General features: G+C 35.6%; 1 protein-coding gene across 4 annotated transcripts in view; it reads right to left on the reverse strand.

Moving 5' to 3' along the window:
* Positions 1-18,322, reverse strand: part of HNMT (histamine N-methyltransferase) — a 51,510-nt gene that overhangs the window by 15,946 nt on the left and 17,242 nt on the right. For all 4 annotated transcript variants that reach the window (XM_047722493.1, XM_047722494.1, XM_047722492.1 and 1 more), the window contains exon 3: positions 16,252-16,304. In XM_047722493.1, coding sequence (XP_047578449.1) covers positions 16,252-16,304 — 53 coding nt within the window. The remainder of the gene's footprint in view (positions 1-16,251; positions 16,305-18,322) is intronic.

Below are 18,322 nucleotides of genomic sequence, written 5' to 3' on the forward strand. Positions count from 1 at the left end.
ATATTTTTTAGTACATTACCTATGTTGTTCACTATCCATCCCGTCTCCCAAGATTTGCTCCTTCCTTCTTTCTCCTTCTTAGCCGTGTATAAATTTCCTGCTAAATGTTTCTTTAATTTTTCCCATTCCTATTAGCAATCCTTGTTCAGTCCCAATTATCTGTGTCTTGGAATTCTGCAAAAATATCCTAAAATTTCACCCTATCTCTGCTGAACTTTCTGTCCCCCAAAGCCATCACTGTTACAACAATCATTCGAAACTCTAAGCTAAGCAAGCCCGTCACTTCCCTGCTTAAAACCTTCTGACTAATCAACTAGATGAAGTCCAAGCTCTTAAACTGAGCATAGACCACCCTGCCTGCTTCCTAATCTCATCTCTCACAGCTTCATGTTTTGAAACTTTTGGCTCCAGGAACCTTGAATTTCTTGCATTTTTACCCTTCTTTCTCCCCCGCTGCCCTCCACATACACCATGCTCTTCTGTGCTTTTTGTCTTCTGCCAGGAATCCTTTCCCCTCATGTCCTTACATCATCTAACTCCAACACATCTTGAACTCTTCTACACATGACTAATTACCTTGGAAATCTTTCCCACAGAGCCTGGAAATAGCATCAAAAACCTTCAGACAGAAATGACCCATCAATTGACTAGAGCTGGCAACACAGACAAAACCTTGTGTTCTCTGATATAAATTATTGATTTACTTCACTTACTTTATTCACTAGAAAAGACTTGTTTTCAATGAGTTTGTTAGAAAGTATCAAGGACTCTAAAATGCTAGATTGAATGACTGAGCAGGTTTGATCATCAATCACTGTAAAGCATGTGAGGGGTTATTTGAACTGTAGTACCACAAGCCAGCAATAAGAGATTCAAACAAACAAACAAAAACAAAAACAAATCAAAGAAAAAAAAAAAAAAGGAAGGGGATCATTTTTTCTTTCTCAACTGAATCCTCCTGAGTAGGAGCCCTAACATTATGAATGTGTTCCACTATCAGACATTAAGCATACTAGAAATGCTTTTCAGAGAGCACATAAGCCAAACTAACATGCCAAAAGAATGGGAGAAAGTAAACTAGAAATGAATCAATCAAATAATTCAGAAATTCTCAGCAAATTAAGAGATAAATAAAAGAAATGTGGAAGCCAACACTTTTATTGTGCATTGCAAAGCCTCCTGGAAATCTTAACTTTGAGGTCCAAGAAAACAGCGTTTACGGAGAAGAAGGCAATACATGTTTATCTCAAAATCAGTCTCTTTTTACATATGATCTCTTATTAGGCATTGTTTGATCATAATTCTGACAGTTGTAGACTACTTATTTATAACATCTTAAATCTTCTGCTACATAAATGCCAACAGTTGTTGGTGTTAACTAAAGTCTTATGTGTTTCCCCTTAAAGGTTTGGAACAAAATCTGCAGTTTCCTGTGTCAAATGGAAAAATTATAATGATTTAAAAACTCTATTTTTATATACTATCTTTTTGGAGTCTGTCCATTTTATGATGTAATTGATTTTCTCAGTTGGTTAATATGTAAAACTTGAGCAAAGGTGAGAAAATCCAAATGTGTCAAAATGTTATAGAGTACTTTGTTTTAATATACAGTGTTTAGAAAGATATGTACCAGTTTACAATCGTTGGTTATCTCAGGTGGTGGAATTACAGGTTATTTTTCATCCACCCCGCCTTTTTTAAAATTTTCACTTCTGTGACCTTTTCATTGCAGAAATGAAAACATGTACCTCCCACTCACTTTCATCCATTTTGCCCATACCCCAACTCCCTTCCTTGGGCAATCACCAGTTTGTTCTCTCTATATAGGAGTCTGTTTCTGCTTCACTTGTTTGTTTTGTTTTTGTTTATATTCTATTTAAAAGTGAAATCATGGGCACCTGAGTGGCTCAGTGGGTTAAAGCCTCTGCCTTTTGCTCAGGTCATGATCCCAGGGTGCAGGGAGCCTGCTTCCCCATCTCTCTCTGCTGCCTCTGCCTACTTGTGATCTCTGTCTGTCAAATAAATAAAATCTTAAAAAAAATTTTTTAAAAGTGAAATCAAATGGTATTTGTCTTTCTCTGATTGACTTATTTCACTTAGCATAATCCATGTTGTTGCATATGGCAATATTTTATTCTTTTTTATTGCTGAGTAATATTCCTGTGTTTGTATTTGTGTTTGTGTTTGTGTGTATGTGTACACACCACATCTTTTAATTCATTCATCATTTGGTAGATACTTACGTGGCTTCCAAATTGTCACTACTGTAAGTAATGCTGCAATGAACACGGGATGCATATAGCTTTTCAAGTTAGTGCTTTTGTTTTCTTTAGGTAAATACCCAGAAGTGTAATTACTGAACTATATGGTATTTCTGTTTTTAATTTTTTTGTGGAACCTCCATGCTGTTTCCCATAGTGGCTGCACCAATGTACATTCAACAGTGCATGAAGGTTACTTTTCTCCACATCTTTGCCCAGATACTGGCCATTCTGACAGGTGTGAGGTGATAACTCACTGGTGGTCTTGATTTTCAATTCCCTGATGATGAGTAATGTTGAGCATCTTTTTATGTGTTTGTTAGCCATCTGTATGTCTTCTTTGGAAAATTATCTATTCAAATCCTCTGCCCACTTTTAATTGGATTATTTGTTTTTTCTTGTGTTGAGTTAGGAGTTCTTTACATAGTTTGGATATTAACCACTCATCAAATACAGGATTTACAAATATCTTTCCCATTCAGTAGGTTGCCTTATTGTTTTGCTGATTGTCTCTTTTATTGTGCAAAACCTTTTTGTTTTGGCACAGTCACAATAGTTTATTTTTGTTTTTGTTTTCCTTGCCTGAGGAGACAGATCCAGAAAAATGTTTCTAAGGCCAATGTCAAAGAGATTACTGACAATATTTTGTTCTAGGAGTTTTAGGATTTCAGGTGTCACATTTAGGCCTTTAATCCATTTTGAATTTAATTTTGTGTATGGTATAATATGGTGGTTATCTTTTGTATGTAGCTATCCAGTGTCCCCAGAATCATTTATTTAAGAGATTGCCTTTTCCCCATTGTATATTCCTGCCTCATTTCCTGTAGATTAATTGACCATATAAGTGTAGGTTTATTTCTGGACTCTCTATTCTGTTCCATTGATCTATATGTCTATTTTTGTGCCAGTACCATACTGTTTAGATCACTGCCTCCAGCTTTGCTCTTCTTTTTCAAACTTGCTTTGGCTATTTGGGGTCTTTACATCCAAATTTCAGAATTGTTTTTTCTAGTTGTTTGAAAAATGCTGTTGGTATTTTGATAGGGATTGCATTAAATGTGTAGATTGTTTTGGGTACTATGAGCATTTTAACAAAATTTCTTCTTTTAATCCATGAGCATGGAATGTCTTTCTATTTCTTTGTATCATCTTCAATTTTCTTTCGTCAGTGTTTTATAGTTTTTGGAGTATAAATATTTTACCTCTTTGGTTAGGTTTTTCCTAGATATCTTATTATATTTGATGTAATTGTAAATGAGATTGTTTTCTTAATTTCTCTTTCTGTTGTTTCGAGTGTATAGAAATGCAAAAGATTTTGTACACTGATTTTATATCCTGCAACTTTACTGATTTCATCTGATAAATGGAACTGATAATTCCAGTAAGGTTTTTTTTTTTTTTTTTTTGGTGGAGTCTTCAGAGTTTTCTATAGAGAGTATCATGTCACTTACAAATTGTGAAAGTTTTACTTCCTTACTGATTTGAATGTCTTTTATTTCTCTTTGTTGTCTAATTGCTGTGACTAGGACTTCCAGTACTATGTTAAATAAAAGTGGTGACGGTGGACATCCTTGTCTTATTTCTGACCTTAGGGCAAAAGCTCTCAGTTTTTCCCCACTGAGGAAGATATATAGCCTTTATTAGGTGTGTTGAGGTGTGGTCCCTCTAAACCTACTTTATGGAGGGTTTTATCATGGATGGATGTTATACTTTGTCAAATACTTTTTCTGTATCTATTGAAATAATCATATGGTTTTACCTTTTCTCTTATTGATATTATGTATCACATTGATTGATTTGCAAATACCAAACCACCCTTGCTTCCCAGGAATAAATCATGCTTGATCGTGGTGAATGATTTTTTAAAATGTATTGTTGGATTATGTTTGCTAGTATTTTGTTGAGGACTTTTGCATTTATGTTCATCAGTGATCTTGGCCTGTAGTTCTCCCTTTTAGTGGTGTCTATCTGGTTTTGGTATCAGGGTTATGCTGGCCTCACTGAATGAATTTGGAAGTTTTCCTTCCTCCTCCTCCTCCCCCTCCCCCTCCTCCTTTTGAATAGTTTGAGAAGAAGAGATATTAATTCTTCTTCTTTTTTTATTTGGAGATAATTGTTAGCATTTTTAAAAATTTAATTTTTTTTTCAGTGTTCCAAAATTCAAAATGATTGGTAGAGTTCACCTGTGAGGCCATGTGGTCCTGGACTTTTGTTTGCTGGCAGTTTTTTGTTGTTGTTGTTTTTTTTAAGTTTTTTTTTTTTTTTTTTAATTTATTTGGCAGAGAGAGTTCACAAGTAGGCAGAGAGAGAAGGGGAAGCAGGCTCCCCGCTGAGCAGAGAGCCCGATGTGGGGCTCGATTCCAGGACCCTGAGATCATGACCTGAGCTGAAGGCAGAGGCTTTAACCCACTGAGCCACCCAGGCACCCCTGCTGGCAGGTTTTTAATTACTGATTCCATCCCTTTGCTGGTTATTGATCTGTTCAAATTTTCTATTTCTTCTTTTTGGTTTTGGTAGTTTATATGTTTCCAGGAATTTATCAATTTCTTGTAGGTCGTCCAGTATGTTATCATATAATTTTTCACGTTATTCTCTTATAATTGTTTTTATATCTGGGTGTTGGTTATTTTGCATCTCTCATTTGTGATTTTATTTGAGTCATTTCTCTTTTTTCTTCATTAAGTATGGTGAGGAGTTGATCAATTTTATTGAATTTTTTCAAAGAAACAGCTCCTGCTTTCATTGATCTGTCCTATTGTGGTTTTAGTTTCTATATCATTTATTTCTGCTCTGATCTTTATTATTTCCTTCCTTCTGCTGGCTTCAGGTTTTGTTTGTTGTACTTTTTCTTGCTCCTTTTGCATAAAGTTGGGTTTTTGTTTGAAATTTTTCTTTCTTCTTGATGTCAGCCCGAATTGCAATAAACCCCTCTAAGAACTGCTTTTGCTACATCCCATATGTTTTAGACTGTTATGTTTTCATTTTAATTTGTTTCCATGTACTTTTTAATTTCTTCTTTGATTTCTTGGCTGACTGATTCATTGTTTAGTAGTACGTTATTTAACCTCCATGTATTTGTGGTCTTCCCAAATTTTTTCTTGAGGTTGACTTCTAGTTACATAGTGTTGTGGTCGGGAAAAAAATGCACAGAATGACTATGATCATCTTGAATTTTTTGAGGCTTATATTGTAACCTAATATATGATCTGTTCTGGAGAATATTCTGTGTGCACTAGAAAAGAATGTATATTCTGCTGTTTTAGGATGGCGTGTCCTGAATATATCTATTAAATCCATCCGTTCCAGTGTGTCATTCAAAACCATTGTTTCCTGGTTGATCTTCTGTTTAGATAATGTGTCCATTGATGTAAGAACTAAAGTCCCCTACTATTACTGTATTATCAATTAGTTCCTTAGTATTTGTTAGTAACTTTTATGTTTATTGTGTTCCTATATTTTGCATGCATAAATATTTAACAATTGTTACATCTTTTTGTTGGATGGCTCCCTTTATTATTATATATCGTCTTTGTGTCTTCTTAGAGTCTTTGTTTTCAAGTCATTTGTCTGATATAAGCATTGCTACTCTGGCTTTCTTTTTACACCCATTTGCATGATAAATCCCCTCCTTTTCAATCTTCAGGTGTCCTTAGGTCTAAAATGAGTCTCATAGGCAGCATATAGATGGGTCTTATTTTTTTATCCATTTTATCACCCTACATCTTTTGATTAGAGCATTTAGTCCATTTACATTCAAAATAATTATTGATAGGTATGAATTTATTGTCATTTTATTTGTTTTATGGTTGTTTTTGATATTTCCTCTGATCCTTTGTTCTCTTTCTCTCTTTCATGGTGTGCTGATTTTCTTCAGTGATATATTTGGATTTCTTTCTCTATATTCTTTACATATTTATCAGTGGTTTTTAATATGTGGTTACCACTAGGTTTGCATATAACCTCTTCTGCATATAGCAATCTTTATTAAGTTGATGGTCATTTAGGTTTGAACCCATTCTTTACTCTTCTCCTCCCCATGCCGTAGGTATACATTGCCATATTTTGCATTCTTTTACTTTGTGAGTTGACTGATTTTTTTACAGAAATATTCGTTCTTACTGCTTTTGTGTTTCCTGCCTTTATACTGTCACTTTTGGTCTCCTCTTTTTGCTCGGAGTCCCTTTTCCTATTTCTTGCAGACTGGTTCAGTGGTCATGAACTCCTTTAGTTTTTGTTTGTCTGGGAAACTATCTCTCCTTGTATTCTGAATAATACCCTTGCTTGATACAGTATTCTTGGCTGCAGATATTTCCCATTAGCACTGTGACTATATCATGGTACTCCCTTCTGGCTTGTTAAGAAAGGAGTTGGCTTGAAAAATCTCCTGTTACCCCTCTGGGTTTTCCCTTGCATGTTATTGTCTTCTTTTGTCTTGATGCTTTTAAAATTTTTTTTCTTATCATTATATTTTGCCAATTTAATTACAATATATCTTGGTATGGATCTGCCTTTGTTGATTTTGGTGAGAGTTCTCTGTGCTCTTGGATCTGAATATATTTCCTTTTCCAGATTAGGGATGTTTTCAGTTATTATTTCTTTGCATAAATTCTCTGCCCCCTTCTCTCCTTTTTCCTGTGTTATTTTCTGTCAAACAGAATATGCTGATCTTAATTTAGAAAGTTAAATGAAAATTAATTTCTTAAAATCCCCTTCATACAAATCTCCTTCCTTTGGACCACCCCATTCCTCAAATCAGTCACAACTATAAAATGACTTTGTTTCTCTTTTTGGGCTACGTTGAATCTTTATTTAATTTTATAGTCAGATATTTCTGTGGTTGGGATATCTCGATTTCATATGAGCCATATTTTAAATGCATCATATCTGTATTTAAAGGGATATATATATTTGAAATCCCTGACAGTGGAACTTAGAAAAAGTTCAAAAACAAGGAAAGGGGGTGGGGATCTCATCTTCTAGACAACCTTTCTCCATTCCCTGAACTTCAATGATATATTTAACCAGATAGCAGAGGAGTGTTACATTCTTGCTTGAAATCCAAGATCAGCTGATTAAATATAGAAAAAAAATATGAAAAGGAAAACTTAGAGGTTATGGATAGACAAGACTGAGCTCAAATTTAGTATTTTCCAGAATTATCTTATATAAATTTATTAATATCTCTGCCCTTTAAAGTACATATGTGTAAATTAGGGATAATGTGGTCTATGCTATTATAAAGGGCGGAGGCACTATATGGAGATCTTGTACTTCAGTTCATGATTATATAGTAATTGCTCAATAAATTGAAGCTATTATACATTAATTCAATGAATATTTTTCAGCACCTACTAAACGCCAAGTCCTAATCACTGGAGATATAGCAATGAATAATACAGACAAAAATACTCAACTGGTATGAATAGTGATAAGTCTCGTGGAGAAAACCAAGGCAAAAGGAGCAAGGGGGAGCCATGGAGGAGAGTTTGTGAATCTCAACTGATTGGTCAAGTAGGCTTCATGTAAAAAGTGACATTTAAGAGAAAGTTTAAGGAGATGGGGAATGAAGGAATGAAGTTTTACCCTTCTAAATGAGCACCTACATAATAAAATGACAACTTGTAAGAGCAGTCATCATGTATTTGTATTGTCTAGATTGTTCTTCTTAGTTGTCTTCCATCAAATGAAACACAAATCCCAGCTTGAGAACCCTAGAGTTTCCCAAAATGAGAAAATCTTCAGGTCAAGAAAATGGAGGATTAAAGACTGGAGATACCACTTGCCATTTGATTTCCTTCTATTCTTGCTTCATTTCTCATATTGAAATGCATGTGTATTCTTTAGATTAATAGCAGGAAAAATTTTATTCTATTACATGTTGCTTTAAGATTATTATCTTCTTTGTTCTCTCTACTAGAATATCAAGCAAAAAAAAAAATTGTACGGAGAAAAATTACCCAGATAACTCTGTGCTTAGTGGTGAAAAACAATTTCAGCTATGGGTTTGCAACCAGAGCAAGAGCAATCTGATGTTGAGCTGCAGTGGGAAAGATAGAAGATTCTTGACAAGATCACCTCATCTCCCTCTCTCTCTCTCTCTCTCTCTTTCCTTGGGTGCCTCAGGATTGAGGCAATTCAATCAGAAATATGAGATAGAATATTAAAATAGCTGTAGGGTCTCAGGAAGGGAATTATAAATATAAATTCTGAGTCAAAAGGGCATTGCCATTTGTTTTCATGTGTCTTCTGGCTGTTAGCCCAGGAACAAAACTGCCTGAATACTTTGCAACTGCAGGAGGCCTAAGAAGAGCCATGCTACCAAAATGCTATATGAAGTACAACTTAGAAAAAATGTCCCAAAAGGTGCCGAACACTGAAGTGTAGAGATATTTGATAGACAATTCACATAAAAGACTGAATTTTGCCTTAACTTTTAATTTATAAATCCTAAATGTACAGATACTTGACAGCTACTTCGACACATACATAGAAAGAAGTAAAGTCTATCCATACCATATTGTAATGTCTAAAAGTTACACTGATTTACCCTTAGTGAAGTGCTAACTTTCTCTTAACTTTTCTTCCTCATGCCCAAAGACAGGACTTACAAGATTAAACTACTTGAACTGGTGAAGGTAGTCCGAGATAATCACACAGATGGTGTGATTTCATCAACACTGGCAGGCAAGCATGCTCTCTCATACCTCTCTGTCTCTCAAATAAACTTCACAGGCACTCATGTGAGCCTGCAATATTAATAATCATTAAAACACAAATTTTTCTTGTTGAGGAAAATTATTAGTCATTTATACCCTCGTATGAATAGAGTCTAAGGGCCTGCTACCCTCATGGAATAAAAAACAGGAAACTGTATTACCAAGTGTCTCTAGGAAGAGGCAATGGACAATTACCATCCTTTTGGCCACCATCATCCTCATCATAATGACTAACATGTACTTGGATCAGGCATGGAAGAATCTGTGTCCTCTGAAAAAAACCTCTGCTAAGCTATAACACAGATAACATGGTTCTTAAAATATTTGTACAGGTATAATGCTATTGTAAGTGAGTCATAAATCGCCAAAGGAAAATTGTCCCAAAAACATACATGTGGGAACAGTGCTTTGGGAATCAGCCACATAGCTAAAGTTGCTGTCAGAAGCCAATGAGTATACTCTATACCATCATCTCTCATCAACTATAAGATTATAGTTTTAATTGGGCTTATTTTTCCTTTCCCTGGTTATAAAATGTATACCATAGAAAACTTGAGAAAAAGATATGAAGTAAAATATCAAATAAATAGCTCACTACCGGAGAAAACAAAAATTAACATTTTAGCTTATTTCCTGCTTGCTCTTCCTTTTTTACTTTCAAATAATTTCCTTTAGTCTACCCAGGCAAGATCATTATGAATATGAACTATTTTGATTTTCTTACTTGAGAGTTAAATCATGAATATACCAAAATATACTTAAATGTGTTATTTATGGTGGCAATACTGTATTCTATAAAATGGAATAATTGTTTTAATTATCTTTGATACTATAATATAAATGTATATGAACTTATACATTTGTATGTGGAAATATATATGAATACATATTTATATGTAAATATATTTTAATATATAGTTAGTTGGTATACAGTTAATTTTTTTCTATTATGAAGAACCTGACAACAAACCCTGACTTTTTGTGCAAAAATCTTGATTTTTTTTTTTTTTTTTCAGATTAATTCCAAGAACCAGAACTCATGGTTAGAATAAGCCTCTTGGGCTTTGGTGGTATTAAAAATAAAAAACAAAACAAAACAAAAGACAAGGCCTAAGGACAAGGCTGCCAGATATTGAGAAAGGATGCAGGCTGAAGAACTGTAGCACATTCTTAGAGACCTCCTCACTGGGCAAGATCAGTCTAAATGCTGGAGCACTTGGAGATGAGGGGCAGGGGACAGGGGTACGGGGTGGGAGCAGACATGTCCAGGACCCTGTGAGGAGGGGCTGAAGCAGCAGCTGGGGCTGTGGTGGGACAGCAAGGGAGTGGCTATGTATTAAGCATGTCAGTATTTTTATGGCCAGAGTGAACAGGTCTTTCTGTATTTGATGAATACCAGAACTTTTTTTTGATACATTACTTCAGGAAAATTTCATTTCATGCCTTTACCTTTTATACATGAAAGCTTCCATATCATTGTAATCTCATTAGTATTACATAATGGCTTTTTAAAATCTTGTCGAGTTGTTCTCAGTGAAAATTTGAACTTTTCTTCAAATAGGTTGCTTATTTTCATATTAAATATTATTAGCTAATCAAATACTCTTTCATCACTTCTATAAGTTTGTTGTTGTTGATAGAAACAAAGCTACAGAAGACCCTGGGCATTGATCCCAATCTCTGTAATCCTCAAGCCCCTTTATTAGGTTTACCATCTGCAAAATGAAGATGACAACAGACCCCCTACACTGGGTTGCATGAGTATATATATTAAATCACAAAATTTTATTCAATAGTAAATGTCAAGTGGAAGCCTATTCACTAATTAAAGAGATTGTCCCAAACTGTCACAAAAACTGACAAGATACAAATTTTTCCTTCAGCAAAACTGAAGAAACCACATGCTATGGACTTCCAAGTACATTGTAGATACTCAAAACTGTGAATAAAAAGCTCACATGTTAACAGAAAAAGAATGTGGATCTATCATATTGCTTTTTATCTGTTTTACCCATATCAGGCCATTACTGCATTCTTATGAATTCTAAGGCTGTACAACTGAGTTTATTTGCCTTTCTAAGTATACAGTCATTTAATCTGCAAATAATGGTAGTTTTGTCTTCACTCTGCTCATTATCCTGTTTTCTTGTTTCAAGCCTTATTGAATTACCCCAAACAATCTTGTTTACTCTGGTTTTAATGACAATGGTTCCAATGCTATAGCAATATGCTTGCTTCTCTCAAATTGGTAATGTAGTTATTGTTAATAATGCTTCCATTTCACTTGAAAGTTTTAAATACAATGTGGTAAACTATTTTGTTAAAATTATATGTAGTTTTAATAATATGGTTATGAATACCTTTAACAAAATATCTGAGGCCCCAAACTATGATTATCCAAAGCAGATAGTCCTAAATTCTGTAAATTAATCAGTAGAGTCCATATCATAGAATATCTACTAGTATGCTGCACTTGAGTAAAATAGTACTTACTCATTTCAACTTATAAGCATTACAGATTAAAATTACGTGCATGTCTAGAAGTCCCATTTAAACTCCACTTCCTCAGTAGAGCCAAACATGGTATTAGCCATACCACTCTGGAGAAATGTCTACCACTTTCTAGAAGGTTACTCATGAAACCATAGATTTTTTGGACCAAAAGCACCTTTAATGCCCCCAGCATCCAAGAAATCAGTGCCTAAGTCCTTTCCACAGCATGTCTGAGCAATATTTTCTAGCCTATGCTTACTCCTTGAGCCACAGATAACACTTTATCTCAAGATGTGTACTTTCATTCTGGACAAGTTTGTTCAGTAAATTTTAATATTGGCTTAAGAAATCTTTCTCTCTTACAACCATTGGTTCTTTAGGGGGTAGATATTCTGTAGTTTGATCAACAGGAAATATCTGAGGATGGGAACAACCACATTCAATCCCCCCCACCACGCACCGGGCTTAAAAAAAAAAAAAATCCCCTCATTTTCTGTATTTTTCCAGTCATTCCCAGTTTGCTGATATAAATGGTTGGTTTACTCTGGATGACTGAAAAACATTAACCTTTAGTTCCTACCACCTCCTTGCTTCTAAACTTAACACACTGGCTCTTTCTGTTCCTGCCCTAATTACATTTCCTTCCCTTCTATCCAACTAGCTTAGAAAGTAAAACTTCTGTTTCACCTTAACATGTCATTATGAACAGAGACAGAGTTAATATATAAAAGATTAGATTTTCAAATATCTGGTTGTTACTAAGTACCTAATATCTTGTTTCCCAAGTCAATAATTAACTTTTATATTTGTTTCATAAAATCTGTTGAACTGGAGTAAAGTCAAGAGAACTGCCTTTTGTTCTGCTTTGGTGATTCTCAGGCTTCTTATTTGTAAAATGAGATGTTGATGGTTTCTAAACTCTTTTCTATTTTTTAACCTCAGTAGGAATGCTGATGTCTGTGTGTTGTTATAGAACAAGAAAATCACCTAATTGCTCTCAGCATTATGTCAACAAAATTATTACCTCATGAGAGGTTTCATACTACCTATATTTCATATGTGAGTTGCTTCAATTGATCAAAGATCATCTATAGGGGCACCTGGGGGCTCAGTTGGTTAAGCTTCTGACTCTTGATTTCAGCTCAGTTCATGATCTCAGGGTCCTAGGATTGAGCTTTGCATGGGGCTCTGTGCTTAGTAGGGAGTCTGCTTGAGGATTCTCTCTCTCTCTCTCCCTGTATCCTTCCCCCGCTCTCTCTCTATAAAATAAATAAATCTTTAAAAATTATCTGTAAACATATATACCATTATATATATTATGGCAGTTGAGTCAGTACATAAAAGGTTAATAAAAATAGAAGTAAAAAGATTGGATAAAATGAAATTATTTGTTATCATCTTACCTAATCCTTATAAAGCTTTCTGGCATTTGAACATCAGGACTGAATAGTACAGCAGGTTTTCCTTTAAGCAGAGCCCAGAGCAAGAAGAACACATTGCCCATTACAGCCTTCTGGAACATTTTTCCAGGCATAAATGTATGCAGTGTAAATTACTAGCATTCTCCTTTACCAAAAAGAATATTTTTTTCTTCATGTACTATCTACCATAAAGACAATATTCATTAAAAATCAAATAATAATGAAACCCCATTGAGTGGCTCAAGCATCATTATTCAGAGTGAACCAAAATAACATATTCTATGAGACTTAGAATACAATGCAATTGTTCTCAGTATCTAAAAACAATTGCTAAAATGAACAAGGTATGAGTACTTCAAGACCTTGAATAAAAGCAAATCCAGTTGCTTTGTGTTTCATTAAAACATGTCACCAACCTCTACAGAAGAGAAGCAGGAGACAGAAAGGGTGCGTAGTACTCCCCTGCCCATGTTTCTGAAAAGAAAACCAAATAGGCTGACAAAGAGCATGAGTATTCAGTGATAAAAGTAGCAATTTCATTTAGAGAGATTTTTAGTTTCTTTGCTTCTACTTGTTTTTTTCATTGTAGTGGGGAGAAGTGGTAGCACCATTATGTATGTAGAGAAAATATTTGCACCAAAGATATGCAGAAGATAATCTGCAGGTATCTGGGCAAGCAGGAAGAGAACATTTACACAGTGAAACCAGACAGGTCTATAAGCTAAGAAGGAAGTAGAATCATGTACGATACAATATGGGAGCTTAGCACAAGTACTAGACAGAGCCAATGGCCTTGTTTGCCATGGATTGGAGTTCAGTGACCGACTTGAAAGGATACTGACGTCAAAGGATAATGCAAAACTCTCAGGTATCCTTTAGATTGTAGAACATGTGGAGAGACCATTTCTCTAAAAGATAGGAAGTTCCTCATTGTATAGTAATATACTGTTCTTCTGCCCAGTGCTTGCAGTTAGGCAATGATAGGTTATCAAATAAGCATGTCCCAGTTGGATAGGTTATCAAATAAGCATGACCCCAGTACCCCAGTGGGTACTACCCAGTTGGTAGTGAGCATTCGAACTAACTAAATGGGGTCCTCGCACTATAAAGCAGTGCTTTTTCATGCCAGGAACATCTAGACCTAGAATTTTAAATAAAACAGTTTTTATTTCATATAGCTTATTTGCTTAAGCAGAGAATGTTAAGTATCTATAGCTTGAATTTCCCTTGGAGTTCTTCTTATATTTCTGATCAATTTCTTATGAAGAGTAACCTTAAAGGGCACCCATATTCTCTCCCCAAGGCAGAGCCTGTTATTAATACAATGTTAGGGCTCAGTCAGAAAAATTCCAAATGTTGCTTCCTTTGTTTTGAGAAGTTCTCTATATTAGCTCCTATGTGCACCTCTGTGTAAGGAATCACTGTGCAGGCCAAATGTTCCTCTCTCTAGATAGCTTATAAGCATCTGGATAAATTTACATTAGAAATTCAATTAACTTTATATTAAAAGGTCAATTAACTTGGCCATGATAGAGATTGTTTTTAATTACTTTTCCTTGTAGGGCTTCTCTTCTTGTCCAAGCGCAAGTGACACTATCAAATGATAGTCTCACTGCCTGTTGGGTGCCTGAAATTCATATGCAAAACTCACTGAAAAGAACTGTCTTGGCTAAATGAATTTACTTTTATAATCCTTAGGACTTAGAATATCAATAAGCAATGATAGGATATTTCACTTAAACAATCTCTAAAATATTGTTCATGACAGTATCCTTCATTGTTTGTCCTTGCTAGTTTCTATTTTCTTGGTAGAAGATGATAATAAATAAAAATTATTTTAAATAGTTAGCCCTCATTACATCATATCACAGTATATTGTATGAAAAATGAATAAATGACTACATTAAAAGCAAATGATTCTAATTCCATTAGAGGGCTCATAGTTATCTTTGTGTTTACATGGGTCACAATTTAACTTATTCACATGTCACTAGAGCACTTATACTTGAGAAACCCAAGAGATCACCACTTGACACTATATAACATGTTGTAGTGTAGTGTCTACTTCTTACCAGGAGGTAACCAATACTAAGCCATCACTTAATCAAAATAAAATAATAAAAGAAACAAAGGAAGAAAGAAAGGTATAAATATATAAGTAATATATATAACTATACTATACATATGAATATATTAACTCAGATCTCTAGGTGACCAGCAACTTAAAAATAAAACAAACACTACTCAAGAGTTATGAGGGGAAGTCTGCAAATGAAATTTTTTGTTTTATTTTTGAAGAAGGGACCAGCCTGTACCTTACAGGAGTGGTAACAATGTGCTAAGCATGATATAAACTTTATCGGTATAGTTCTCACTACAACCCTATGAGGTAGAATTGTTTCCATTTTACTGAAGAGTAAACAGAGGCTCTAATGGCAGAGTCAGAAACTACACCCACATCAATCTGCCTTTTCCGACATCCATTTTCTCCTAGGATACAAGCACAGATCTAAGAGTAGTGAGACCATGAAGTGCTTGTAAAAGTGGATTTGGGAGTGTGTTAGAGGGCAATTTGGGAACTGAATCCAAGGAAGGGAAAGGTTTTGGCCAGTGAAACTCAAAGAGTGGGGCCATAAGAGTATAAGTTAAACATATTTTCCCCCCATATCGATAGTTTCTCAATGAAGGGAGCTGTGCACTGATTTACATTCTAGTGCATGCTTCTTCATCTCCTCCTGGACCATTAACGGTTTGCAAACCAGCAAGCAGTCCATGGACCACACATAGGTGGCACAAGCATAAGGAATATCCTGTGAAATTTTCCTCTACGGTGAACAATTAAATGATTTTGGATAAAAGTTACCTTTAAATTTTTCTATGTGTTTTTCCATTTATAAAAAAGTATTAAAAAGCCACATTAGGGCACGTGGGTGGCTCAGTCAGGTAAGCATCTGCCTTCGGCTCAGGTCATGATTCCGAGGTCCTGGAATTGAGCCCCATTATCAGGCTCCCTGCTCAGTGGGGAGTCTGCTTCTCCCTCTATAGCTCCCCCTGCTCATGCTTGCACTCTCTCTCTCTCATTCCCTCTCTCTGTCAAATAAATAAAATCTTCAAAAAAAATAAATATAAAAAGCTACATCTTATCCATATTTCTATACTAAAGAAGGCTTAAATCTCAAGTGTTATAAAATTATGGGGGCCTTTAATCTTAGTTGAAGTGATACTACTCTTACTAGTTTTAATAATCCAATCTCTTCCAAAAGCAAAGAAAAATAGTTATCTTAAAGAACGAAAAATATTGCTATCAAACAGCATGATGTTTGGAGTAAAATACAAATTTTAAAAATGTGTTATTCATACCTGCACCTCCGCCAATGCTTAGAATCTTAATTTCTGATTTTCCATCACCAATCCTGAAAAAAAAATTATGTCGTTTAAGAAAAATGTGCTATGTGCTTTGTAAAATCTGATTGTTGAATCTAGTTGAAGAGAATAAACTAAAATTATAATGAACAAAAACTAGGTCAACATGAAAGGTCACCCTCATGTCAGTGGTTACACTGCTGTGTTTAGAAATCTTTAGGAAATATGTTCTACTCATTAATGACTTTGAACTGTGAGACTTTTGAAAAGAGCACTATAAACATTTCAGAGACAGGAAATGCCATTTGTTTAGAGATTGTATGGAGAAAAAAAAAACAGATAAAGTGGGCCTTTGAGTCTAGTGATCTAATAAGCCATCCATTATAGATAGGAGGAAGGCTAAGGTGATTCATACTGTATATATGCCTTTCTTCTTTCTTGATAACTTCCTTTCAATGAACAAATGTTTTTAAACATTTATTGTGTGTCTATATTTAGCATTAGGGATATAAAAATGAATAAAACGCTCTTTTGTTCTTAAGTTAAAATGTGAGATAATACAGCCCAGTAGTAGGAGAAGGGAAAGATGGCAAAGTAGGAGGATCCTAAACTGATCTCCTCCCACAGACACACTGAGGCCACAATGACATATAATACAACTTAACCCGAAAACAACCTGAAGATAAGCAGAAGGAGATTTTACACAGCTAAAGACATAAAGAAGCCATATCAAGAAGGGTAGGAGGGGTAGAGGTGTGGGAGGAACCAAACCCATAGCATAGCAACTACAGGCTGGAGGGATATCAAAGGCAAGGAGATCCTTGCTAAGGTGTGAGGGGGTGAAGCCCCACCTGACGCACCCCATGTTACAGAAACCTATACCAGGAAGACAAGCCTTCAGAAAATCTGGTTTTGAAAAATCAGCAGGAATTAACTCCAGGAGAGCCAGGCCATAGAAAATGGAGACTCTGCTCCTAAAAGGTCAGCACACAATATCACTCAATCAGAGACTCAGTACAGAGACAGAAGTTTGAAAAGTACCTGGACATGTAGGAAGAAATGTATTGACTAATCTCAATGTTTGTGCTGGAGGGTAGAAGCTTTCTCCAGGAATGGAAGTTTTGGCAGGCCTCATTTTTCTTGCCCTTTTTCAGTCTAACTAGCTAGATGTTGGTAGTAGCCAATGTTGCCACTCTCCATCTACACTGCTTGCTCTTCCTGGCAAACCCCTGCAGACCTGCCCCAGCAGGCAGGCCTTCAGAGCAGGTCCTACACCACCACACCCAGAAGACAACCCCACCTGGGACCAGTGCCCCACAAAAGTGATTTCTTCACTGAGGATACTAAGGGGCAGCCCCACCCACCAGCAGACCTGCAGTAATTGTGGCTAAGCCTCTCTGAAAGCTGTGTTGGGAGCTCACACCACTGAGCAGCAAGTGCACAGAAGCTATAGCTTGGTCTGTCAGCCAGCCAGGCTATGGGCCATCTCTGGCCATCGTTGTGCTCACAGTAGCAATCTGATCACAACAGTAGGGTACAGAAAGCCAACACAAGGGACACCCCTGGAGCACCTGGTTCTGGCGAATGGGGGCACTGCATTACTGGGCCCCACAGAATGTCTTCTACATAAGACCACTACTTTCAAGACCATGAGATATAGCGGACCAACTAATGCACAGAAATAAACAGAGTATCAAAGAAAATTAGAAGACACAGGAATATGTTCCAAACAAAGAACAAGACAAAATATCAGAAAAAGAACTAAACAAAACAGATAAGCAGGTACCTGATGAAGAAATGAGAGCAATATTTATAAAGGTGCTCACCAGATTTGGAAGAGGAGTGGCTGAACTCTATGAAAACTTCAGTGAAAACACAGAAAATGGAAAAAAGAACCAATCAAAGCTAAAGAATACAATAACTGAAATGGAAAATATACTAGAGGGAATCAACAGCACATTAGAGGATGCAGAAGAACAAAGCAGCAATCTGGATGTCAGGATAATGGAAAGCACCCAAGCTGAACAGCAAAAAGAAAAATTTTCAAAAAATGAGGATAGGTTAAGGG

The sequence above is a fragment of the Lutra lutra genome, chromosome 3 (assembly GCF_902655055.1).
Source record: "Lutra lutra chromosome 3, mLutLut1.2, whole genome shotgun sequence".
NCBI classification, from domain to species: Eukaryota; Metazoa; Chordata; class Mammalia; order Carnivora; family Mustelidae; genus Lutra; species Lutra lutra.